The 27728-nt window shown below is 38.3% G+C and overlaps 1 protein-coding gene, 1 long non-coding RNA gene and 1 pseudogene across 4 annotated transcripts in view; 1 reads left to right on the top strand and 2 right to left on the bottom strand.

Annotated features, from left to right (window-relative positions):
- The window catches only part of LOC148594692 (uncharacterized), a 524454-nt gene that overhangs the window by 295041 nt on the left and 201685 nt on the right, over positions 1-27728 (top strand). The gene's annotated exons all lie outside the window — the stretch shown is intronic.
- Positions 1251-21993, bottom strand: NEIL3 (nei like DNA glycosylase 3). Of its 3 annotated transcripts, XM_088524808.1 has the most exons (11): positions 21860-21993; positions 21824-21829; positions 20084-20199; positions 17504-17638; positions 16173-16386; positions 13959-14033; positions 9387-9553; positions 6785-6954; positions 4110-4515; positions 2273-2447; positions 1251-1434 (listed from the first exon to the last, which is right to left on the bottom strand). In XM_088524808.1, exons 1-11 carry the CDS (start codon positions 21968-21970, stop codon positions 1258-1260), a joined length of 1752 nt encoding a protein of 583 aa, XP_088380934.1. In that variant the 5' UTR covers positions 21971-21993; the 3' UTR covers positions 1251-1257. The 3 variants fall into 3 exon arrangements, with proteins under 3 accessions (XP_088380934.1, XP_088380932.1, XP_088380933.1); XM_088524806.1 differs by lacking the exon at positions 21824-21829 and having other exon boundaries at positions 21848-21993; XM_088524807.1 differs by lacking the exon at positions 21824-21829.
- Positions 10270-11600, bottom strand: LOC104579868 (DAZ-associated protein 1 pseudogene; annotated as a pseudogene).

Raw genomic sequence — 27728 nt, 5'->3', positions numbered from 1 at the left:
TTGGGAATGGATTTTTACAATATTTACTATTATCAGGACTGTCAGACATTTCAATGTATACTTCGTTGAAGAAACTTTACAACTGATACAGCAAAATGTGTATAAGTAAATTAAGTTTTTTAATAGTTTCTTCAGATTTAACTAATACATTTAAAGTGTTTGGATTTCTTTCATATGCTTCAAGTACTGGTATAAGAGTGAATTAAAAATAAAGTTAATCAATTTTGTTCAAGACAGAAGAGGCTTTAAACTGAATTTGAAATAGATGTATAATAGGTAAAGCCCCAAATTGGATTTTATAGAGTTGTGAAGGAAAAGAAGTTGTTCACTGAGTTCCAGTTCATTACTGTTATCAGGTGCTGGGAGTCTGGCACTGCAGTGTAAAATATTTGTTTCCTTTGTGACATCTATTTACCCAAAACAGTGTTTTCTTGAACCACTGATCCACCAGCTCTGTAACCGCTTTAGAGAGGAACAAATGCTTGGAATTCTTAACATATTTTATTGTAACTTTAGGTACAAAATTTATAAAATTTGTACCATGCAATCTCGCTCATAGAGATTAAAGAGCTATTGTTCTGTTTTATCTGCAGTCACCCCAGTGACTTCAACTAGCTTTGGCCTATTACCTTACACTTGAGACGAAGATGATAAGTTATAAAATGCTAATACTTGTAGTTAAGCTAACTTGAAGCAGCAGAAATGAGCTGATACAAAATCATTTTTTTAAAAATGAAACAATCTTTTATTCAGGGTTCAACTTTTAAAATTGTAAGAATGAAACTTTTACTGTAGGTTATTATATATAATTACAAATTTAAATTAGGCTTTGAGAGAATATATTGTTAAATAGATGAATCAATAACAAGGACTAAAATATTTTGTTTTAGATTTTTTTTCTCTGTTGGTTTCTAAATTGCTTTTTGCAATTTATAACAATGTATTTATTTTCATAATTCTCCTAAAACAATGCATAATAAAGGCCTATTGACATTTTGGAAGCCTATTCATGATGTCAGAGTTGAATGTTTTTATTTTAAAATATCATGCAAGATGCAAGCAATGTATAATTTTCACAGGACTAGATGTAGTAATTGCTCTTTCAAAAGCTGTAATTCTCAGTTGTTTGACCTATCCTACTATGAACTAGTGAACAGGAAAAAGCAGTGTCATGAATAGACATAAGTCAAATCCTTTTAAGACATTCTGAGGGGCAAGTAACTACACAATCATGCTTTACAGATGAAAACTTCAGCCTTAAGGAATAATCTGCATACCTGCCTGCTGTTCTGCCCATTGGAAAAAGCCGCATTGTTTTTCCTTCACAGAAGGGCACACAAAAAAGTTCTTTCCATTATTGGGACCAATCTTCAACACAGTCTTCATTACACAGCGCTTCCCATGGTTACAGAATGGAAAATTCAAGTCAGCCCACTGCCAAAAAAAAAAAAAGTTTTATTGTATGTGATGGCAATAAAGTCCTTATTCTAAAATTAGTAACAAGTAAATCTACAGGAACGGCTTTAGCAAGTAAGAGGCACTTCTCATAGTTAATGGAGTTGTCTTTTGTGGTTAGTGATTTTAGATTTTTCTGTAACATTAATCGTAACTACATGTAATTTAAATGGTGCTAAATATTTTAACATTTTAACTTTAATTGATGTTAACACACACATTATTTCCAGTTAAGACATCACAGTTAATACTGTCCTAAGTTCATCTGCAGCTACCTGCTGGGAAATGATTAAGCCAACTTTTTTCTCAGTCACGCTTACATAGCAAGGAGCAATGGCCTCAAGTTGCAGATGGAGCAGTCATTAGTTATTAGTACAGCACTTGTCTAGACAAGGAATCTCCTCCATTCATGGGGGTTTTAAAGATTTCCACTAGACAGATATACGGATGATGATTTAGTGTTAATAATAGTCCTCCTTCCAGGAGGAGGTTGAAATCGCTTCTAGAAGTCCTTTCTAACCAACACTATGTATATACCTTCCTTTGCACTCAAGTACATTGAGTATTTATACAAGCAGGTGTTTGTAGAGCTGTGAGAAGTAAGAAAAACTATTCATTCATCACTACCACTATGGTCTCAGTTTTAATTCAGTGTACAAAAGTATGAAAATGACCTTAAGCTTTAGATGGATCTTATCTTTCTACATGTACCAACACCAGGGGTTAAGTGGGCCACAAGGAGACCTACTGAACTAAGTAAATGGCATGTAGTCTTACCTGTTTTATTAGAAAACAAACTTTGAAAACTTATACATACTTGAAAGTAGTCACACCGACATTTTCTGGGTAGAGGACAAGTATAAAACTGCCTGCCCTTGTTTTCTCCGTCCTTTCTCACAACTCTGAGAGTGCAGAGGCGGCTGTGTTTACTGCAGCGAGGATGGCCCGTGTTTAACGAACAAATACCATCTGTCATATTAACTTGAGGCTTGCTGTAATGACAGGTTAAAAAATCACTTCTGCATAATATTAAAGGGATTACCAACACCACATCCAGACAAAGAAATCCCTCTCCTACTGTTAGGGTGGTACTCTCAATGTACTTTTGCACACAGTGCCAGCCAGAGCTTGATTTTTCTCAGGCACCTCACTGTGCTTTTAGGTGAAGATTATTAGGAGCAAAAAGGCAGCTAACACTATGCTCGTCTTCCACTAGTCCAATTTTCCTAGCATTAACTGTTGTTTCCAGCTATTTTAATATATTCTTCAATTCATCTGCAAAACAACTCCTACCACCTATACTTTATCCAACTTCCAAATGTCAACATACTTCAGAAGAATTCTCTCAGAAGAGGAGCAAAAAGGAAAAATACTCAAGGTTACAGAAGAAAAAATCCATTCTCTTTAATAAAAAGGTACCATAATGCTTCAAATCATATTTTGACAAGAAGTAATCTAGATGAGTGGGTAGAATAGTGTTCTCTGAGGAGATGAAGTTTATTTCTTCATTCCTCATGAACTGAAATAACCAGAGATTATCTGAATGTAATACATAAGGTTTTCTTTTTCACATTAACATTTTAAAATAAGATTAATACTCTCTGAAATAAAACTTTCTAATCTATTTACAGAGCAGAAGAGCACTGATGAAAACTGAAAAGATTTATTAGTTCATTCCTGTTAAGTTTTTAGCTTAGGAACTTTATGTTGTGTTTTATGCTTGGAAGATCTCTGTAGACATGGCAAAGCTTTCTTACAACATCTCACTAAAATAAGACAAAAACCTCTTATATGGTACAACTTAAAAAAAAATAGAGAGCCCTCCCCTTAACTATAGATATGTTTAAATTGAGGACTTGCTATAACTACCTGCTACTGGGATTGATAGCCTCCTTTCTTTGTGCTTTTCCTCTATTCTCAATTATCCTGCCTGACGTGGTTGTAGCCTTATATTCAGGAGAATCTGTCTAGTATGTCAGCAAGCAAGATCTGATTTCACAACTAGGTGCTTCAACAGCACAGACAATTTCTCTAACTTTCAGACAGTTAATATTTGCCTCTAAATTACTAACTCTCACTAGTTATATACCTCTAACTACCTTTCAGACAGCTAGTGTTTTAGCCAAGTCTCCATCACAGACCTTTTCTCTTCTCCTTAGGTTGCAGTAAGCAAAAACACCAAGAATACATGCTCTTGCAAATAACAAAATAAACTGATTAAAGAACATCTCTTTAAACAGGGAAAACGAATACATCTTTTCAAAGACAGACATCAGTTTGCATTTTGGAATCTCTCACAGTGATTTCAAGAATAGCATACATACATAACTACATTACTAATGCAAGCAGTGATCAGACAGTTCTATGGGCAGAACTTTGCCCGCTTACAGATAAGAACTATAGTGTGCTATTCTATCTAAAAATCTGAACTATGAACTGCAGTTTAGTTAACAGTAGGATGGGCTAGATGCCAAAATCGGGACTTTTCCAGTAAAAGCCTATGTAGTTGTTTTTGAAATCTGAATGTAATTTTACTTACCCAGGAATAAGATATCCCTGACATAAACCTGAAGACAATGTCTAAACCCCACAGCATTCCATTAGTCTTCAGGTATGAGATTATAAAGACTTAATTACATTTTAGAATAACATACCTGATTCCTGTGTTTTGCTGGAGAATAGAAGGTACATGATCAGTTTTCTGCTTCTTTTGTATGGGTTTGAAAGAGAAAGCCTGCTGATAGGAGGGTGAAGCCATAGCCACAGTGACATTTGTTGAGCAGTACTTGTCTGTACTTTCCCTTGACTGACGTACGTCACTTGGGATTTGATCCAAATTGTTCTTCGGCGAAACACCCTGAGCGTGCGCATCCGATATTTGGGTATCATTTCTCTGAACAACTTTGCTACTGAGGTCTGTTACGACTAGGGTTGTATGTCCAAACGCAGCTTTCCTGTTTATTTTTATTTCGACGCTTGGCTTTCCAAAATCATTACAAGGGTACTTCATTAAGCTTCTGTTAAAGGCTACAGAATCGTCATCATTCCCTGTCTTTGGAACTAAAGAAAAATAAATGATTGATTATAATCCATGTGTGTAGTGTGAGTCTAAAGATTATATTTATGATCTGTAACTGTTCATACACAGAGTGAAAGAGTGAATTTACTTCCATTTACCGTACATTTTGAAAAGTCACAAAACTTGTCAGAGATCAGATATATGCCAAACTTCTTCAATTACCAAACGTAATGCACTTTTGGAGCCAACATGATGTTTTAGGATGACACTACTGTAATGCAAGTGGGACTACATTTGATTAGTATTCTGTATTTGAAAGCTAGAGGAGAGGAGATAGGGAACCTTAATTCCTGTAAGAGAAAGAAGCAAGCAAAGCTGTATTAAACAAAAATCAAAACTAAAAAAAAAAAAACTCGGATAACACTCCTGTGACGAAAAGTCTTACTAAAAAAGGGGAGAGGGAAGAGAAGGCAGGGGAGAGGAGTTGTATTCCACCGATTCTAACAGGTTTTCACTTTCCAGGCCTGTTTTCAGTAATAGCACATAACTAAAGAGATGAAACTAAGAAGTCATACAGGAAAAGAAACAGAACAGGATTTAGATACAAAGCTTTAGAGATCTTTACTGTACAGAAGTTGCTATATATTTTAAGATCCAGCTAAGAGTATTAATTCCAGGAGAGATGTTAATTGGTAAATCTGAGTCTGTGAGCAGATTAAAGCTTACAGGTTTCTGGCACTGATTTTACAGGAAAAGAAAAAGATTAGGCTCTGCTGGCAACACATCTCATGCTATGCACAAAGACATTACTTCCCTTGATTCCTGCCCTGGGGAAATGGAGTTCAACTGGAATAAGAGAGGAGTTTGATACACACCACTCCATTCATGAAAGATGGTATCTAGAATGAATGAACACTTTTAAAAAAAAAGATTTGAAACTGATTTTGTAAGAGCAAGCATCAGTACCATAAGGCGCTTCTTCAAGCAGGCTGGGAGTTTTTTGGCACTTTGAAAAGTATGGCTTTGAGCCATGAGACAAGAGCTATGAGACCTTCCGATCTTCAACCTGTATTCTTTATGTTGCTAAATCCAGAGAACTTTTAAATGATCGGTCCTAAAGCCTAAACAAGCCGTTAATTCTTCCCAAATACAGAAAAAGCCTGTATACTACTTAAAAGCATCTTCCCTTTCAGTTTTGTAGATTTAGGGCAAAGAAAATAAAAGATTAAGTGGTGGTATGCAGATTTTTGCCACTTTAGTGAATGATTCTCTGGTCATAAGTGGAGGGTTAGTTTTTAAGGTAAAAAAAGAATTTAAGGTACAAAAGAATCATTGAAGAATTTGTATTAGGCATAAGAAGTCACATATGCGCACACCTTCAGTCTTAGGCTTCTTGGATGTAACAATTCAAAATATCTGAGGGTGAGTTTTGACCTACTGTGACTGATATGCTCCTTCCCCAGCTCATCCTGACTTCTCACACATAGCCCTGTTCCTACATAGTTTACTGTAAATCCTTCTACAGAGTGATTACCTCACTTTGCCTACTGAAAGAGAAAACTAAGCTCTGCTGTTCACAAAGAGAAAGAAACAAAACCCCACAGGTCTCAGGGGCAAGGGAAAGTTCACTACTTCGCTCATCTCTTATTATCTAGATTTCTGAACAGAATTCTGTGCAGAAGGCAGCACGTTACTCTTTCAGTTCCATCTTCCTTTTACTTTCTATCTGCTTCTGCTTATCAAGAGTCTAGATAGCAGCAGTAAAGCCTCAGGAAAGGACGAACAACAAATTTAGCAAGTGAGGCCTGAGTCATCCTTATTCTGAATCTAGAGAAAAAGAAAAAGAAAACTAGCCCATGAGAAACGCTGACACACCCTTTGCAAAGGGTACTAACATATACAGTCTCCTACGGGTTTTCTTCACATGAAAGGAGTTACTTTTTGCCCTGCCCTGACAATGATTTTCCCTCTATCAGACACATGCTGCAAACCTCTGATATTTTAAGGGGAAGAATGCCAAGAGTCTCACTCCTTTCCCCAGTAAAAACAAAGGGTCGCAGAAATGGCTTGTCCACAGAATCCTCACCAATACATGAGGCTGGAAAACTGGATTATTTTTAGTATTGAAGACAAGACATAAGACTCTTTCAAAATTGAGCTTTACAGTTAGTGAAAGTTGCATAAAAATGGTTTACAATTTACCTCTACACTTAACTACATTTTTCCATAGTTTTATGTCTTTGAAAATGATATCAAGAATACAGTCCTCTCTTGTCCCCTCAAGCCAAGTTCCAAACATCCTTTCATTACCTTCAGGCCTTGAAGTCAAGCAGGCATCACAGATTTTAGCAGACGGCTTGTTTATTAGGGTACAGGACATGCATGTCCACTCTTCTTCAGATTTCTGAGCTACATGTTCATTAGAACATGACCTCCTGCCATAGGCCCAGCCAATTAGGCTATTTCTAGTTGGCAGTTTGCTGTGAAACAAAAGAATGATGTTAGCATCTTGTGAAGTTTCTTCTACAAATTACCTTACACCACTGTGTGCTGGGAGACGCAGGGCTAGAGGACAAGTAGTACACAGTGTTACAGCTGTCTGTCGTAACTCGGACAGCATGTCATGATTAGAGCTTCATCTTTTCCCTTACCTAAAGGGCAAATCTTCCCCAATGCTGGAGAAGTAGTACAAATAAAAATATTCAAACTAAAATTGAGAGAAAGCTAATTATTATCCACTTATATTCTGCAGCACAATGCCTCAACCTTTCTCAAATCTGTATCATTTTCAAGTGCTGCAGGAAAAAGCCTGTGGATAACAAAGCTTGTTCCAGTATTTTCCCCCATCCCTTCTACAGAAGGCTTGCTAACAAATGCATTAATGAATTAGAACTGTTCAGAGGCTGAAGTCACACAATATAAAGTCTTGATTATCATTTGAATGATAGTCATTAAACCAAAACAACCAACAGAACTGAAAACATTAAACTGAGTCTGTCTTGTGAGTCACCATTTGTTAAAATATCTTTAATACTTAGGAGCCTGTTCAGAATTATGAATTTTCTTTCTTGCTTCATGCTTTTTTCCTCTCCTTAAAAAGAGCTCAAGAATTTCTTACCTGTGTGAGACAAAGCTGTACTACACATACTTCTATAGATTTTCTTTGTAGTTATTAAGCTGTTAGCTCTCATAGAATGCTTAAAGTTGGAAGGGACATTGGGTTCTCAGGGACTCCCCTGCTCCAGCAAGGCTACCTAGAACACCTTGCACAGGATTGTGTCCAGGCGGGTTTTAAAGATCTCCAAGGAAGGAGACTCTATGAGCTCTCTGGGAAGTGTGTCCCAGTGCTCTGTCACTCTCAGTGATACCACCTTCCGGTGGCGGGTTTATTTGCTTAGAATCATTATTATTATTTTGCAATCACTGCATGTTATCAAGGACTAATTTTGTCATCTGTTGCTGGATACAGACCCTGCTGGCATGTTAAATATAACAGTTAGCAATTCAGTAAGACATGTAAGTTTTTAAGTAATTTTTAAGTATTTTTTTTAAGTGACTGATAAGTGTTCAAAATTTTTCTGCAAAGCTTTCCATGGAATTATGCACATCCTGGATACTTCATAATCTCAAAACTTTAAGCAATTCAATTATAAACCAAAATGTTGTTCTGGTGAATTGCTGTGATATTCTTCAAACCTGTCATTTATTCTGCATTTGTCACTCTGCTCAACAGCCTTCCAAGATATGTAATGGTAGGGCTATCTATTACCTACCATAGTTCTTCCACAGCAAGAAGAGTATGGACAATAATGAGAAATGCTGACAGTTCAGAGAGCCTGTCCTGTCAAGAGTTAGACTAGACATTACAGTAGCATTCACTGAAATACTATGACTAGATAACAAAAAGCTTAAGTGGTAAGTTTGTATTAAAAATTGATATTTTCACATAATTAAATCAATTATCCTACTCAGGAATCAAAGATGCTTTATTAGGCTGATAATATTCAATGTACCCAGTATGTGTAATCTGATGTTTTTCCTGTCTTACTGGATCATGAGATAGGGGAAAAAAGGAGAAAAATATATATATATGTATATATATATATATATACACACACATATTTAGAGATTCAGGACACATTGATGTGATTTGATGAGGTGTTTTATTCATATTTTCAAGTGAGCAAAATCATAAGCTACTGAACTTGACCCAAGAACCACTGGGTAAAATACTGTAGTTTATGATTTGCAATAAGTCAGTGGGGTAACAGTGGCTCCTGTTAGCCTTGAAAAGCTTGAAATGTGATATGCATTTAGTTACCACTTCAGTTAAATGTACTTTCATTGATAATAAGAAGTCACTGAATAAATGACTCCAGAACATCTACAAGATCTGTTGCATTATAAATTTACTGAAGTGTTAGTTTAACTTCATATCCTGAACAAAACAGCACAGATACAAAGCTGTCCGGCTGTTATTTGACTAGACTAGAGGGGGTTCTCCATGAAAGCAAATAGAGGTACACATTTCTTTCTTCCTTATGCCATTCAACTTCACGGTATGTAAGCATCCAAACCTATTATATTGATAATACCAAGAATATGGAACAACTTTTCCAGAAATAGTGTACAATTCTGAGTATTGCAAGTTGTTGATTCCCACATTTGGGCAAAGTACCAGCTATTTCACAGAAGATAGGCCCTTTGAAATATACTGGTATCATCAAGAAACCACAATTTTTAAACATTTATAAACACTAATGGCCAAAATATTTGCTTTTGTAAGTTAAGAGGTGATAAGATATTAAATGAACAAGGATCCACCTGTATTTGCAAACTGATGTCCTCTTACAGTTTCAGCACTTTTCAGAAGACAGCTATGCTCAACAGTATTATAGAATCAGAGCCATACCTAATATTGACAAGCTGCGCATCAGCCTTCTGACATCGCCAGCAGAAGTAGGTCATCCTATTGTTCTCTCCTAAACGACAGGCAGTGATGTTCCCATCGCACTGACCGCAGCTGGGCCGCCTGTATACTTTGTAGTGTTTGTACAGCGCAGATCCCGTTTTGCGGCACTAGAGTACATGCAGAATGAAAGTTAAAGACCCAAGATAAATTTCATTTTAACTGAAGCCAACAAAAAATGAAATAAAAAAGGCCCTCCACATGTAAACTGACAGGTGAATTACTACACAAAGATGTTTAAGGCATATTCATAAATGCTGTCGTCTGTACTTCAGGCATATATAAGGAGAGTTGACTCTTAAACTAGGATAATAAGGTCTGGAATTCTCCAGATAATAGAAAACAGAACAAATAAAAAATATACTTGCATGGCACAGGCAACATATGCCATGGGTCCAGCTGGATCAGCTAACTGTGATTTAGTACCAGTCTTTGACCTGCCCTTTGCAGGTGTGTTGCTAAAGGGTTCACAGCACCAACACAGCAAAAAAACAACAACAACAAAAATAAATAAAACAGAGCCAGCTCAGGCATAAAACTAAAATATGGGTTAATCAAACTTAATAGAATCATAGAATGCCTAAGGTTGGAAGGGACCTCTAAAGGCCATCTAGTCCAACCCCCCTGCACACGCAGGGTCTTTTTTTTTTTTTTTTTTTTTTTAGTTTGGACCAGTGACATTTTCTTTATTTGTGCTGATGGGTTAGAGAATGAAAAATACTTAAAAACTGCAGTCCAAACACCCACAGCTTTGCCTTCAGAAGCTATCTCCCCCACCCCTCCCCCCCCCAAAAAAAATGTTGTTAGGTTTTTCTTCCATCAAGTATGTGATTGTCACAAGTTCAGAAGTCTGGGATTCCTGGGTTCAGCTGGTACCAGACATCCCTGTGTGGACAGAATTCCCTGATTGCCAGCACATGCTAGCGCCTGTAGGGGTGAAATCCTTGCAAATTATGGTTCTGTCCTCGTCCAAAACCACTTCCTCCAGCAGGTGGGCCACTTGATGGTTGCACCGAGGGGCCTCCATAGGGAGGGGGTTGGTGGCTGGGATCAGAGAAACCTTGTCCAAAACCACTCAAGTCTTGTCCATATGCAAACTGACTATAAGGGAATTCTGGCTGAGCAGTTGGGGGTTTGCTCATGTCCCGAGTTGCCCGAGATGGTGGCAGTGGTGGTGGAAACGCTAGTGGTGCTGCCCCTGGAGTGGCAGGTGGTGGGGGTACTCCAGGCAGGGCAAACTGGTCAGGTGGAGGAGCTGGAGCAGTGTAACCAAAACTAAACGGTGGAAGGGTGCCCTAGCCCTGTGGAAATCCTTGTGGAAGGGGGAATCCTCCAGGAGGTGTAGAGACTAATGTATGAGATAAATGGTGGTGGTGGTGGAGGAGCTCCTCTTCCTGGAGGAGGTGGTCCATATCCACCAATTGCCTGTCCAGCTGGCACCCACATCCCTTGAGGGCCATATCCTTGCTGCCAGGTAGGAGGGGGTTGACCTGCCCAGCCACTGGCAGCACTTGGCATGATCCTGCTTCCCCACTGACTGGCACCTGGTGGCCCTGGAGTTTGGCTTTTGCTATCTCGAGGCTCTGCACGTTTTACCTCCACTTTTTTGCCCATGATGTCGTGAAATTGCATGTTGACAGCATGGTCCACTGATTGTTCATCCTCGAAAGTAATAAATCCAAAACCTCGGGGCCTCTGTTTCTCTGCGTCATAGATGATTACAACTTCAGTGACCACCCCGCATTTCTTGAAGTATTCCCTGAGCTCCATCTCGCCACAGTTATGAGGAATCCCACCAACAAAAAATTTGATTTATTGTTATCGCTTCTGGATCCTTTCTGCCATCCTTCCTTCGGCCGTGTCCTTTCTGGTTGCATCCCCCTAGGTGTACGTGGCTTTGGATCAATATTTCGGCCATCTAACGTATGAGGTCTGCTGGCCAGTACTGTTCCAACAGAGTTAGGGTCTTTAAACTTTACAAATCCAAATCCTCGAGACTGGTTTGTCGTTTTGTCTTTCACTATTACACAGTCTACAACTTCTCCATACTGGGAGAAGTAGCTACGAAGAGTTTCTTGCGTTGTACTCCAGTCCAAGCCACCCACAAACAGCTTCCCGATCTCGTTGGAGGCTCCCACGCTGTTCACGGCGGCGGCGCCCAGCGGGCCGCGCCCGGCCCTTCCTCCTCCCCCGGCGGAAGATCGTGGGCCGGGCGCTGCTCGCCGTGCAGCCGCCGCTCCGCCCCGCGGCGCTCCCCGAGACGCGCAACGGCCGCGCCGGCGGCCAACCCGAACTTCTCGAAGCCTGGGAATGGCACAGTGCAGATACATTCCAGAGGCTCTGTAAGAGACAGTCTGAGTCCGCTGAAGTTCTCAGCTTCACCTCAGCACAAGCTCTGCCAAATGCAAGCTGGTGCATGAAGAACACCACCAGGCTTCCCAGCTTGTGGCAGAAAGTCATATTAAACACAGTGACCTCATTAGTCTCCAGAGGCACAAGGAGGCACATTTCATGAGAGAGTGTGCAGGGAGTCAGCATGGACATAACCCTGATAAAACTGGTGAGAAAATAAACAGAAAACAAAGTGGGAGAGCCAAGCCAGCTCTGGAGAGCTACATGAACATCTGTCATAGTGCCATGAGCACAGTTCAAACGATATAAGAGCTGGCCTAGCAAAACAAGCCCAGCTCTGACAAGCTGTAGCTCTACAATGCTTGTGGACTTGAGGATTAATTCTAAGAATACAGGTGGCTTTCAGCTCAACATATTTGCTTCTGCTGCACCTGCACTAATAGCCTCATGGAATGACAACTATTTGTGCTTTGAAAGCACAATGCACCATCCAGTAACCCAGCCGAAAAAGAATTACCATTTCATATTTTGTTGCATGTTGACAAGCACTTTATTTTTTCATAGGTTTCTCCTTAAGATTAGAGTTAATATCTTATCTGTAGAGCTTCCCATCACTCTGTATATTAAAAGCCAAACAAAAGCAACAGGTATTTACATCAATAGACTACGTATCTTTGGATCTGTAAGGGGTTATTTGAAATAACAATACACTATTATCATTAGAATAAAATTATAGTTTAAAAACATTCAATAAACAATGATCAAGCACTACTCTTACTAATCTATTTTCATTATGGTATTATATAAAAGAGGTTTGGCTTATCTTATAATTTAAAAAAGACCTGAACAGTAAGTACTGTGTAAGTATAGATTACAAAAATTTTGAAAATAAGTAAAAGGAGTTACAGAAGTTTAAGCTATTCATTTATTGACACTTTAAAGCCTCTGGCACATCTAAGTCTTCCAGTGTTTTAGATGATGCAGAATTGGATGCCATCTTTTTATAGGTAGGTTTCACAACTATGAAGTTTGGAGAGTGAGATTTCTCTAGCCTGGGCAGACTAAACTCCTTTTCAGTGGGTTGGGGAAGAAGCGGCAATTTAAGCAGTCTATTAAATAATTATATTCTTAGTACTCATGACTGAAATACTGCATTAGGAAAGTTAACTAAGGGCCCTCCTCACCTACCAAAGACTTGCTACTTGCATTCATGGAAACGAACAAATATCAAGACAGCCATTTCACTGTTCTCTGCAAAAAGGAAAACAAACAGAAAACCCAGGCCTTCCAAGAATTGGGATGGATTCTTTATTTTTAAAGTTAAAGAGCAGCTGCCACCACGAACCAGGAATTACTGGTTTTCAGGTGAAGAAACATATGCTACTGATGTTGTGACAGTTCAAAAAAACCTTGAACTTCTCCCCTCTAAGCAATCAAAAAGTTTTCAGATTCAACTCATTACAAGAAAGATGGAGAAGGATTCAGGTAGAAGGCTTTCCTCATGATTAATAATATCTTGACAGAAATCTCAGCAACCTACTCGTTTGCTACACTTGGCTGCCAAACATCTCACCAGGACACTCTCCACATGCCTGCAAATTACTTTTTGAAATCAGTTTTAAGCTCTTATCTGCTATACCTGGGCACACTCCCTGTTGCGAACTATACAAAATTAACCATGTTAGAAGTTAGAAGCCAGTTGCTAGGTGTTACAATCTATTAGTCAAAAAAAAACCATTTCAAAGTTTCATAAATGAAGCCACATTAACCTTCATGCTTCCAAGGCACTTTTAGTTCCCTGTTGAAAGGTGATTTTTATGGTACAGTTATGTTGCCTGTAAGCATGTGCTCAGGGTACAACAATTCTTCACATGCTCAGAGCGACTTTACAGCACATGCACTGCAGAACTGGCCTCACTTGCCAGGCAACATGGTCTCAAACTCACCTGCTGCAGCTGAACCAAGGATCTTTGCAGGATGCTGGATACCACCACCTCTTTTTCATTTGACAAGTCACGGTTAATAGCATCCGAATTTAGATTCTTACTCACTGAAACATTCGTCTTGTTGTGTCTTTTTACTATTTCCAGTAGAAAGTTACATAGAACTAAAAATGGGCTGGAGCCAAGTTTTTGGGGGGTTCTCAGAAATACCAAGCCTTACCTTATAAAAAAGGAGGGCAAAGTCACGTGTCATTTTCACCAAGTGGCGTATGTGCTCATCTGTCAGTTGGCAAACCTGTGAATAAGATGAGCACCACAGTAAGAAAACCTATAATACATTGCCCGTCCAGACATCTTCAGCCAATATGGAACTACGTTACTTGCTGTTATGAAGGATTCTCTAACTACACATTTTATCTCAGTAAAATAATATATTTGCATGCAAAACTCTATGCAAATTCATTGTATGAATATTAAATAGCGTACTTTGCTTCGCCCTGAAAGACATACTAGATGAAAAATGTCGGTGGTCTTTACAACAACCTAAGAGTTCTTGATCAAAGGAAACTAAAATTAATTTTAACATCATAGAATTAACTCATTCATGTGCCTTGGTTTCTTAGGAGATTTTAGGATATGACTTAACTATCATCAGATAGTCTCTTTCCCATGAGAGATCTTCAAGAAGAATAGCTGCACCAAAGGTACCACAGTTTGAGAGGTGCATCAAGAAGACACAGTTTTGTTAAGAATATCAGAATTCCGACTTATATTTTCCTCTGCCAGCTCACATGGTCAACACATCCCAGTGCATTTTGATTAACACCTCGTTGTGGGTTAAGCACTGAAGTGGTTTGCCCAGGGGGCTGTGGAACCTCTGTCCTTGACAAGTTTTGAGTCTCCACTGTATAAGATCCCAGACAATCTGATTTAACATGAAAGTTAGTCCTACTTTGAGAAGAACATTAGAATAGACCTCCAGAATGCCCTTTTTAACTTTTTTTTTTTAATTTTTTTTCTTTTAAGATATTTTGGAGAAGCCTTTTGAAGGGATTTCTCTTTAGTTTCCATAGAATCAGAATTCAAAGACCACAGAAACCAGGTAGGGATAAGGATGGAGGGTAGAATGGCTCATTTAATGTTTGGCTTTCTTAATAAAGAGTGTGATTCCTAAACTATTCATTCAAATTTGGCTATTGGATAGACAGGCAGGCTTTAGCTCCTGTTGATTTTAACTTTCATTTAAATAAACCAAGCACAGCAGCAGTGCAATTTTTACTGTAATCACAGAATGGTTAAGGTTGGAAGGGGCCTCTAGAGATCATCTAGTCCAACCCCCCTGCACACGCAGGGTCACCTAGAGCACGTGGCACCAGAGGATTGCGTCCAAGCAGGTTTGGAAGATCTCCAGAGAAGGAGACTCCACAATCTCTCTTGGCAACCTGTTCCAGTGCTCTCTCACCCTCACTGTTAAGAAATTTTTCCTTAAGTTGCTGTGGAACTTTTGATTCTTCAGTTTGTGGCTATATCCTCTAGTTCTGTCGGTGGCCACCAGTGAAGAGAGGCCAGCACCATCCTCCTCACTGCCTCCCTTGAGACACTGATTAGGTCCCTTCTCAGCCTTCTCTTCTCCAGGCTGAACAGGCCCAGCTCCCTCAGCCTCTCCTCATAGGGCAGATGTTCCAGGCCCCTGATCATCCTTGTGGCCCTGCGCTGGACTCTCTCCAGCAGCTCCACATCCCTCTTGTACTTTGGAGCCCAGAACTGGACACAATACTCCAGCTGTGGCCTCAGCAGGGCTGAGCAGAGGGGCAGGATCACCTCCGTCGACCTGCTGGAGACGCTCTTCTTAATGCACTCCAGGATATACAGGGCTCTTTTTTACAGCAATACTTAAGTCTGAGAAATTAAAAGATGCTGGAAACACAGAGACATCTTCATCAAGTGCAGTGAATATCCATTGACTTCAGAATGGGTATCATCACACAAGTCTAGAAAAAATTCAAATCCAGACCGGTCCTATGAAGTTGTACAAACTGGTCCTATGCAAGTTGTGTTAAAATATCTATGTTGTGGACTTCCAGTTACTGTTTACGTTATTTTCATTAGCTTTGCAGATTATACAATTTCAGACCAGTTTGTAAACAACAGACTTTCTTCCAGCTAGTAGCACGTTCTATGGAAGAAACAGAAACAGCCCCTAAGGATATGTCTAGTCTGGAAGATAAGAGCAGTAAGAGTAGCAGGAAGAGGTCCTACGAAGTGCTATAACAAATATGCGAGATTATAATGATCCAACGTGAGCTTAAGGTCTTAGAACTTAAGAAATAAGATTTTTTAAAAAAAGAAGGTTTTAAGAAGATGACAAAACATTATATATTTACACTTCTAATACTTGATGTCATTAGAAACAATCCTGAGACATTTCGCTCACTTTAATAGCTGGATGGAGGCCACTGTCAAATAGTGCTTCATTTTTTATAATATTTCCCACTCCAGGTAACACTGCTTGATCCAGTAACACATCACACAACATGCGAGTTTTCTGCTGCTTAATCTCACTTTCTGCTCTTGAGCAGCTAAATTTTGGAGAGCAGACATCCAAGCTTTCCATCATTCTCACTTTCTGCTCGCTTTCGGCTGCATTTCTGGAAGGGAATATACAATAAGAGAATATTGTTGTGTTTGAATTACATGCCATTTTATCAATATGGTTTAAAAACAATGTTTTAAGACACGATGACACATTACATGCAGACAGAACAAAACAATGACAGACAAAGATATATAAGAAAAAAATATTGAAAAAAAACCTAAACAGCTCAATGATACATGCTTGGATCATGGATGCTACATGCTAGCATCTGGCCGAATGTACAAGAAATCATCTCTTTTTGTTCATGTTAGCTTGAAGAAATAATTGTCAGGTCCTTGCCTTAAAACAATTTTCAATGTGGAAATATCATGTTTTTGGACCATTCACCATAACTAACTATAAAAGTACATAGTCCAATGGTTTCTACATGACAATAAAAGATTCTATTAAAACTTGATTTTATTAAGTTAAGCTTAATTGTAAGTTGAAGCATGAAGTTTCAAAATAATTAAGTGCAAGAAGTCTCAGGCTTACATAAGCTGTTACATTTCGTAACATTAATTCTAGAAACACACATGTTAATTTACAAAATCCCTTTCATCTAAGAGCCTCAAGTGATTTTAAATCAAGTTTACTGTTATTTTTATTAGCAGTAAGAAGTAGAGTGCTGATAGATGAATACATCAAGTTAATGTTAATTGGAACAGTTGCGCCAATTTCCTTTTAAAAAGAAAACAAAAGTAGAGATACAACCTCGGGGCATAAAAATTTAAAACCAGTAATTGTCACATATGAAGACCCTTACATTCTTATTCTTGTTAAGAAATTCAGACTTGAATGTAAATTAAAGGAGTAATGACGTTCAGCAGTGAAATCAGAGGACAGAATACAATCCAAATTTAATTCTCAGTTTTGACACTATTTAAAGTTATTGCATTGAACTGTTTTACCCATATAACTCATATATTAACTGATACAAAAAAGTAACAGACAGTAGACTTCCATAGCTAAAAGCATGATATGTTTAGGCAGTTTTACTGTGTATCTTTGTTTCAATACGAGTAATCCAAGCACTTCAAAAATTCCACTATTAACATAGCAAAAATCATATAAAAGGAAAAAAAAAAATCTATGCTTTTATTTTTTAATTTCATTGATTTTTACTTTACCTGTACTGTACTGTTGCCTCAAAAAAACAAACCGTATCCTCTGTTAACTGTATCTCCAAAACTGGTAGCACTCCATTTCTGCCTTTGCTTTCATCACGATTAATGTGCATCGAACCATTCATACCAAAGTGAACCCTGGGGGAAAAAAAAAAAAAAAAAAAAAAAAAAAACACAAAGTTCTTCAGGGTACTTCAACAGTTCTTCCAAGCATTAGAATAGTCTATTTGTTATAGTTGTGAATTATTCTGATCTAACAAAGTCAGTACTCAAGTGCATCAATTCTAGTCATTAACAGCAGTATAGCAGCATATAACTTGTTCATGTCTGTGCTTAGTTCCAAGGGAAGAACCCTTTCTGGCTCAAGTTAGAAATACTCCAAAACACAACAGTTTTCAGGTAGTCTGCACACTTTATTACGCAAATGTCAAAACTGATCATTAAATAGCACACACTCCTGGTCTATCTCACAGTGTTCGCTGGAAGACTAGCATTTCCAGTGAAAAATTCTAAGGTCCCTAGGGAAGCTGAAAGAAATGATAGACTACTACACCACTAATTTTCTGTTATAACAAGCAAAAAAAGTCATCAAATATGAAAGGAAATATTTCAGTCCTCACAGTGCCAACCCTGTTATCATATCAAAGCTATTTTCAATAATGCCATAAACAACGTAATTAACAACTGCCATATGCTGTTTTCTGCTTTTCTTTGCCTACAACCAAGGCAAAAATTGCAGGTCAATTAAAAATTAATAAAAGAAATAAAGTGAAAAATGCACAGATGGCAAAGAAATAGAACAGACTCTTTCAAGCACTCCTTTTTACACATCATCAATGCTTTAAGATTTTACATTTTAAAATGTTTTCTACTGAGACACAGTATTCTCAGGCAAAAGACAATTTTGATTTTTGTCCCATCTATTTTATGTTTGTATTTATTACACACCTGATACATTCAGCTCCTCTTAAGTCAGCTCTTCGTGTAACTTCCTAACAGAATTTATTCATTATTTTTCTTTGATTTTCAGAAAGCTATGCCTTTCAAAGTTTTCTTCTTACAGCTCAGTTCAGATAATATAGCTATTTTGGTAGCTTTTGTTTCTATTAGGCATTTCAATTTTCAAGTTCCCTGAATAGTATTATATAGGCCTAAGTAGTCCCCTACATCCCCCTTTTTTTAAATAAACTTTGAACTCTTGTGTACAGCTATCAACTAGGAATGCCCTAAATGTTTCCTGCAAAGTTGTTTTATGAAAACAGCATGCATATTAATAGCCGAACATTTCACTTGCCAATCTTCAGTACACTGTTTAAAAGGCACATTAAAAGTCAGCAATATTAACTCTCATAGCCACAGAGCTAGTTTATGACTAGGAAAATAAGTCACAATTATCTTTATGCATAAATCCCTTTTACATTAGAAAGCCTTAAGAACTTGACAAAATTTCACTTGTGTGATTTATTATCTTTGATGGGCCAGAATGAGATAAAATGGAACTCTCCTCATTTTAACTACAAATACAAAAGATTCTCTAATTAAACATAGACCTGATATTCGATAAAAACGAGTAGTAAAATTTGATGTTGTTGTAAAGGGAAAAAAGGCAAGTTTTTAGATTGATTTAGTGCCAGACACTATTATCACTACAAATTTACATCAATAGCACACTACAGAAACCAGACCCAGTACAATCAGTCTCATATTTCCCTAACACTTTACTTTTTTTTGGTGTAACAGGACCAATGATAAAAGTTCTTCAGGAGTCATTGCTCTTTAAACAGAACTAACTGCCCACTTTAGCAATTTGCAGATAGCGAATATACTGAACTAGATTTCCTTCATTGGCTAATTGCTATCTGTAGTATAGCAATATCTGAGAAATATGCCTCACTCTAGTTAGGCAAATAGTAACCATACTCTATAAAAGGATTTCACGTCCAGGTTATCTTCCTCCAATAGGCAGTCGCTCCCCAGCTGAGAGAAATCCAAAAGCATAAAATAAGTTGATTACCTTGCATGGGTCTGTCTTTCAGAATACCCGCCACCTAGCTTTGTCTAACATTTCAGTATCACTACCAGGATTTAGAGGAAAACTCAGCAGACAAGAACAGCTGCTTTGGTTATGTTAGAAAACATACATTTTTTTTTTCTTGTAAATTTTGCAGTTTTTTTTACAGGAGCTCATTGTCAGAGCAACCGAATCTTAAAAAAAAAAATAAATACAATCTCAATCTAAATTCTTTAAGCAAAGCTAAAGGTATGCAAATACATTTTTGATGGAAGATACTACGCAACTGCATGTGTTTCTATGATTTCAGTCACTAAATAGTTCAATTTCCTGTATAAAATGAAGCATTTCAAGAAACATCTGTCCTTTTCAGACACATTTACAAGAGATTTTTAACTAAGAATAATTGACTGAAACAAGTCACTATTCAGTATTTCCAGAAGTTAAGTACAAGCAGAAATTTTTCTCTTTCAAGTATCTGGAAATGAGAGAGAGAACTAAGAACAATAAGACCCCCACGAAAATGTACAGTTTAAATGCATAGAGGACATTTTTCATTCCCCACCTCTTACCTCAAAGCTGTCTGATCAAAATACATAAAAAGTTCTTTTCCTGAAGTCTCCACACCTCTGTAAACATGTCCAGTAAGGAAACTATGGCCTGAGATTCTCTCCTCACTCACAGCAGTCTGTAAATGAGCACACACACAAGTTACAACACAATACTATTATCATTATGTATATTATAGCAAATTATTATAATGTAATATAATGTATTTATATATTTATAATATATAAAATAATAAATGATGTGTTATGTATATAACATGCCATAATGTCTAATATGATGTTGGCCTGGACAACATATGGAGACTCTTTTGCATTGGCCAAGTCTTTGCCCGTGGTTAACAGCCTCTTTGAGATCTAAGCAGTGCTTGCTAGCGAACAAAGTCACCCTGAGGTGACTTTTACTGTACTATACTTACGCTCATAAGTATGTTTAGGGTAATTGATTTTCTTTACATAAGTATAGGAGCTTAACTCCTTACATTAGAAGTCAAAATCCTGAAAGACACAAAGCTATAAAAACCAATCTCTTGATGGCATATCTTTTAAATAAAGTAATTTCATGAAGAAAGAAGTTTGAGATACTTGATTTTTTATATGTAAGCACAGTCGTACATACATAAAAGGAAAAAAAAGGCCTACTTTCTGTTTGGAGATACTCAATATACTAAGGACACAAGCAATACATAAAATTTCTCACAGCTGAACAAAAACAAGCATGAAAGAGAGGGAAGGAGGAAAAAAAACCACCTGTGCAATCAAAACAAGAGTACTGGATCTTCATAGCTCATTAGAGAGACCAGCTCACTTGTATCTTTACACCTTTTTGCTGCCAGAAAGCCTCACAAGCCCCAACAGTTTTATTTCACTGAATTATTTTATACCGCCAATAAAAAGGGTAAAAACTAGTAGCAAAATTGCACACTGTGTATACATTGAAGGCAGATGCCACATGATTTATTTATTTAAATAGCTGGTCTAATTAGTATGATGTTTTTAAAACGAACAGCTATGTAAATTCCTTTTCTGCAGACAAAAGTTTATTTTTCTCTGTTCTGGTTCCTTCAGACTTTTGAAGGCTTGATGAGCAGAAAAGAAATTAAAACCAGGAACTACTGGTATAATTTTCCTTGTATCATACTTTTCCTGAAGCCAAATGGTATTTTAAAATTCACCATTTTTAGTGAGCAAAAGGAATTATGGATGTTTTCCCCTCATTATTTACAAAAAACCTAGGCTTCTCCAGCTCTTGCATCTCCTTAAACACCCAATCGGCTAAGGCTGATTTATCATGCTGATGGCAATAATATTTTAAGACATTGCAATTTAAGGAAGCAGAACAACCCAGAGCTGCCAGCTAGCAGTTGCTAAGGCCACAGCCCTGCCACACTGACGGAGGAAGAGAAGGAGATATTACGGACACCAGCGATCCTGCCCTACAGCTCACGCCCATCAGCCAACGGCTCCCGCACTTGAGCGCCACAATAAAGCAACAACAAACCACATCTTTTCCCAGATCTGGCAGAATTTTCCCCAAACTTATAGACACACATCGGGCTTGCGCAGCGCCCCGGCAGCGGCCGTCCCGCCCCATTAACAGCCCCCGCCTCACGCCCCGCCCCGCCTGCAACGGCCGCTCCAACTGCCGCCTCCAACGGCCGTCCCGCCCCATTAACGGTCCCCGCCTCATGCCCCGCCCCGCCTGCAACGGCGGCTCCAACTGCCGCCCCACTCCGGCCCTGCAACAGCCGCCTCCCCGCAGCCCCTCACCGTGGTGGTGACACCGGCTCCGGCCGCCGAGGCGCTACCTCGCGCGCTCCGCACCGCCTGGCCCTTGCGCACCCGGGCGCGGAGCCTCTCCGCGTACAAAGCGCAGCACGGCCCCTCCACCATGGCCGGAGCTCGCCGCCAAACGCTCCGCACCCGCTCTCCCGCCGCCTCTTCCCGTTCAAATGTCCCGCTCGCTTCGGGGGCGGTGCCGCTGGGGCGGGCCGGGCGCCGCTCCGCCTCCGCCGGGCGGCCGCGGTGAGCGCCGCGCCCCGGGTACCGCGGGGCGCCGTGGCCATGGGGCTTGAGCGAGCCCGGGCCAAGGCAGGGCAGGCAGCGCTCTGGAAACGCTTGTGCGGGGGATAGCGGCACGATGCGGGGGAGGCGCGGGGGACCTGGGGCCGGTGGGTCCCTATCATGGGTGGAAGAGAGGGGAGCGGAGAGGGATAAGCCTTTTCCTCGCCCATAGCCATGGGGGAGGTGACATGCCGCCTTTCATTTTTTTTTTCCAGTCCCGAGCCGCTCATCACGACTTGATCGCTGAGCGTAGAGGACCGTCCTGATGGATGGGAACTGATACCAGGTGAATGTTAAGCAGCAGGCCTTGTTGTGTGGGAAAACACTTTATTTCTGTTGCTTTTAAGTGTGAACTTCCAGTGTCCCCAGGTACATAATTCAGTTGCTATCAGACACATTTTAGTGTTTGAAACACGCTGGGTAAGTACGTTGGTTTGAGAGACTCACTTTGTGCACAGTTGGAAATTCAGCCTTAGTAGATAAAATACCCAATAGGTTTTGGAGGTCATCCATGCCTGTTTACAGAAGATTCTTTTTACTGCTGCATTTGAGGTAAGAATAGTAAACTGTAATTAGAGGACACTAGTACTTGCAGATAGAATATAAGAGCTCATTTCCTTTGTCCCACCTCCAGGGATATACGCACTCTGGCCTGAATCTCTCAGATCACAGCTACTTATATAAACAGACCACATACAGGCTTTTATCAAGCTTCATGTCTTGAATATTTAGACCTATTCAGAGCAGAATAAAATGCTTCTGATTTCCTATGAAGTCAACATTTTTGCCCCAAAAGGCAGTGAATAAATTGGCTACTTAAAAGCATGTGCATAAGTCATATGGATGCATTCACACATGAATCCACAGGTAAGAATAGTTCCAGTTAGTTGGCTATCAAAAACAGTGCATTTCATGATAAACATTATAAGTGGACATCCTACAATAGATGGTTTGTGCAGTGTACTACAGCAGTTTGGGCTTACATTCTGCATCTAATTGTGTAAATATATCTAAAACTCCAATACTAACCTTTTAAAAGGTTCTTTTTCTCTTTTTTCACTCATATAAACAAATTAGTTTTCATTGAGATTCTGCAATAACTCATCTTTTGCATTTAGTTTGGTACCTCCACATGCTGAACTCTAGCTAGATATAAACCGTGGTCCGTGACTATTCCATAAAAGTGTTCAGTGATAGTTTCTTCGCATTAAGAAAAGTATATAAGAAAAACTTTTTCCCTTACAATGAAGGGGAGAGAGGTTAAAAGGAGGCTGATGGATTGCATACTAAATAAAAGCTTTGTTTTTTTTTATTAGAATTTTTTATTAGAATATAACATTTTGTGGCACATAATTCTTCCATTAGTTGTCCACACTACATTTTGACTTTGAAAAATTCACTGGCCACAAGACATAATCTCCCCCACGGGTAATTAAATGTTCAGATTTAAAAGACAAAAAAGAAAATAAATCCCTCTATAGTAGACATTTAATATTAGACTATTTTTCACTTGTTTGCTATTATGTCAACAGAATCAGATCATTCTATTCCAGTGTGATGGTAGATATTTAAATTAGTGGCAAGTCACCCATAGTGAAAGGTAAAATCTATTTTTAAAACTGTAATTGAGCAAATTAATGGTCATATATTTGTTCCCTGTTGTTACAGGCTGTGTGCACAGCTGCCCCAGTTACATGTCCCAGTGGTGTTCTCAGGCACTGTTTCTGGGTGTTTCATGCTTTTGCAATATGCACATTCAGATATTAGTGTTCAATAGAACAACAGTGTGCTCAGAACTGGACATCTGCATTTTCGCTGACATATTTTGTATATTATTGCAGTTATGATCTCACTAAAAAAAAGATACTTGAACATTTCTCTTTAAAATGTTTGGTTTCCTAGAACTAGGGAAAGTTTACATACCTTTTTGGGGGGTTCTGCTTTCCAAAGCTTGTACCAGAAACCTAATTCTCTGCCTTTTGTGTCAGCTCATGCTGCAGGACATTTGACGTCAAATTAATTTGACATAAAATTAATTTTTGCAAATGTAGAACTACCAATATCCATTTGCTTTAATTCTTCGTTTGATACACATTTTCTCCTTTGGATTAATGAGTTATTCCTAGAATATTGGTACTTAAGTACCTATGTTAAAATTGCAATTGACAAAGCTTTGGATAGGTTCATCAGTTTTTGCCATTTGTTTTTTTTTTTTTGCCAATTCTCTAACTGGAGTATTTAACCCAAATACTAGATTTATATTTCTCTGAAGGCAACCGAACAGAAATGTGCAGAAGACAAACATACCCTGTTCTTCTAATCCAGTAACACATGTCAGTACTGAAATAGCTTTTCTTCTTCATATTGATGGAAGTATGCAGTGAACTGTAAAGGCATTCTCTTTATGGTGACAAAATCTTGGATAAGAATTAATACATTGTGGGTGACATCATCTGTGGTTGCTTAGACAGTTCTGTGTGAAGGGTTAAGCACACTCAGAATTGCACATCATGTAATCCTAATGAAATCCGTTCTAAACCTTGTAAAAACATTCCCAAATCCTTCTAAATGAAGTCTGTTAATGCAATTAATCCAAATAGTGAGCTGTTCAGGGAGTGTGTTCCAGTTATGGATCCATGGTTTGCTATTGAATTTTGAAGGTTGTACACAGTCAACAAGGATGAATAGTTAAATTATTATTTTTGTCAGTTATCTCAAAATAAATGATGGTATGAGTGGTGAGATCCTCTTGTTGGGAGAAAATGCCTACTTTTCATTAGAGAAAATATGCTATTGCAACTTTGTATTTTTACAGCTCCAGTAATTGTTAAGCAAAAATATAGACCAAGGAGGGCCTTGCAGTAAGAAGAAAGGAAAGGAAGAAATTGCAGGAATATGTCAAAATAAAAGAGTTAACTGAACTGAGAGTTACAGGTTTAGTATGGGATTTTCTTAGACCTATTTTTTTCTTGCATAAGTGCTACAACTACATACATACGAATGCTAAAACAAATACTACTTTCCTCACTGAACATAAAGTATGTATTGAAAATGCATATTTTTGTGAAAGAATTGGAAGTAGGGATAGTTGAAAGTCAGTGATACTATCCTAATTTATACTGATGAAAAACTGGTCAGAGATGAGCATATTCAGAGTTAACGATTCATATAGCAAATCAGAAGCTCAGTTCCTTATTTATAAGTTAAATGTATTTTACTTTAAGTAGCCAAAGCAGAACAGGAGATAGAGGAAGCCAGACAGAGGACAAAAAAAAAAAATCTAAACATGTAAATAATTAAGTGGTTAAAATCTACAAGTGCATAATAGTAAAAATAGTAATATTTTGGTAGTGTCACATACTTTCTGCTGTTCCTTGACCCATGCTTAATGTGCATGAGCACAGGATCATCTTTTAGGAACTGTGTTTGTCTGTGAGCAAATTACTTCCCCCTCTTTCAGTAAAAATAGCTTCTTCATATCAGTTCTTGATTTCCCTTGAACAAATAATAATCTTTGGAAATTTTGGCTTGTATGGCATGTTTTTTAACAAAGTAATTTTGTCATTTTCAGTCAGGAACAGAAAATAGTTTGTTGATTGTTTTCAAAGACTGAAAATCATACACTTCATAAGAGACCTTTGTACAGTATTTGTTATTATTTCTGTCTTCAGTAGGAGAAAAAACCAGAATTCATTTACCTGAAATTTGTTTTTTTTTTCTTCTATGTAGACCAAAGGGTTAAATTCACAAAAGTGACTAAGACTTGAGAGAGGCAAACGTTTAGTACTCCTTAAAATTCAATAATAACAAGGGTACATAAGCTCTTAATATTTGTATGATATCACAAGCGCTATACTGTATAGAAACAATGGTAAAAGGTAGGCACTGCATCAGAGAGGGATTTAGAGCAGAAGCCTCATTAGATCTTTCTCCATTAGCTACAGCAGGAACAAAGCCCCTTCTATTACTTCTACTGGATACCCCACTTGAAGCAGTCATCTGTTTTCTGTATGCAGTGCAAAGGAGAGAGTTATGTCTAAGAATAGTATTCATGCTGAGCAGGAAACTATCTGGAAGTGTCTATATATATAGGGTAGCCTATATGTATAAGGGAATCTGCACTCTGGATTGATAGCACTGAACCACCTACCTTTAGACATCTAAGTTTTTGTTTGTTTGTTTGTTTTTTGTTTTGTTTCCAAAAAATAATGTGGCAGCTTGCTTTATTTAACAACTGAGTGGCTTTAGCAATCATTTGACGCATGGAAAATGCAGTGCTGCATCCTCCCCCTTAGAATTGGGGAGAAATCAATCCTAGAGTTTCAAACTCTTGAGAAAATATGTGCATAATCTGAACTGAGACTGCCTCAATCTCTCTTGTCAATGTGCTTTTACCTGCCTAAGATAATCAATTTTAACTTGAGCAATGACTGGAAAAAAGCTCATTTAGGTAAGCCTGGAGTTATAAAATCTAGCTTCAGGCATCTGACTCCTGAACATAGTTACCTTAAACTTTATATATTGTAATGCGAGCATCTCCAGAAGAATACTCTGATCATAAGCTGTGAATTCAGTGTCAGTAGTTTTCCTTGTTTTTGTTGATGGACATTGGCTTTTCCCAAGTTGAGTAAGAATGACGATATTTGTATGGAGAATAAAAAAAACTCCTCCCCCACCACCAATAACAACTACAACAACAACAGCAACCACCAGCTAAAACTTGCTGTAGTTTACTCGAAAGGTAAAGCTTCAAAGATTTTTAATAGTCCAGTGCTGTTTCTGGCTATCTACATGCTGAAACAAACAAACAAACAAAAAAGTAGCACCTGGAGAGCAGCAGAAACAAGCTGTGTAGCATCCATGTATTGTGTTTGCACAAACAGTGCTCCAAGGTGTATTCTCTCGCCCACAGTGTTTTATGTTTTAAGAGCAGCACCTCAAAGAAAGGAGGGTGAAGATGATCTTGGGATGAAGAGCTAGCTAACTTCAGATTTAGATATTAGACTTTCATGCTGCCCTGAAAAACATGAGGATAATATATGTTTAAAATAGTATTTGGATGTTACCTTTTAAGATCTGTGAAGTGCTATTAGTGGAGTAGAATACAATGAGGACCATAGGCAAGTCTGTCTTAGCACATACACCTACTTTTTACTTCTGTTACACAAATCCTCTGATTTCTGATACCTTTCTTCAAGCCTTTATCAGCTGCCTACATACGTGCAGCACTCCATTTTAATTAGCCTCAAGATTCAAGGCTTAGAAGGAATAGCAGGGGTTTCTAATTATCTTCACAAACTAGTGATCTGCCCAGAAAATGAGGAATGAATAAGGCATTAAGCAGTCAGAGGCCAGTATTCAATCACAGAGCAAAGCAGGAAGAGGGGGAGATAAAGAAGTGGGATTTTCACTCACTTTTCTGGGCCTTTAAGACTGCTAAAAAAAACCTGTTTTAATAAAACATACCAATTCCAGAAATACAAATATTTTCCTCTAATTCCAAATGTTAGACTAGATATTTTAGAATAAAAAATGTATCACATCTATACAATATTCCTGATATTTTAAGCCTATTTTTATGGATCAG

This window comes from Tinamus guttatus, unplaced genomic scaffold, assembly GCF_059628265.1.
Source record: "Tinamus guttatus ecotype Peru unplaced genomic scaffold, ASM5962826v1 Tinamus_guttatus_pri_ptg000213l, whole genome shotgun sequence".
Classification (NCBI taxonomy): Eukaryota; Metazoa; Chordata; class Aves; order Tinamiformes; family Tinamidae; genus Tinamus; species Tinamus guttatus.
The sequence above is the reverse complement of the archived record's forward strand: the minus strand, read 5'-3'. Positions and strand labels throughout refer to the sequence as shown.

Excerpts from the sequence above, each read along its gene's own strand:
- NEIL3 (XM_088524806.1), bottom strand. The coding sequence starts at position 21,970 with ATGGTGGAGGGGCCGTGCTGCGCTTTGTACGCGGAGAGGCTCCGCGCC. Across the intron at positions 2,448-4,109 it reads CAGCAAAACACAGGAATCAG|CAAGCCTCAAGTTAATATGA; the intron begins GTATGTTATTCT and ends CTGTCATTACAG. Across the intron at positions 1,435-2,272 it reads GTCGGTGTGACTACTTTCAA|TGGGCTGACTTGAATTTTCC; the intron begins GTATGTATAAGT and ends TTTTTTTGGCAG.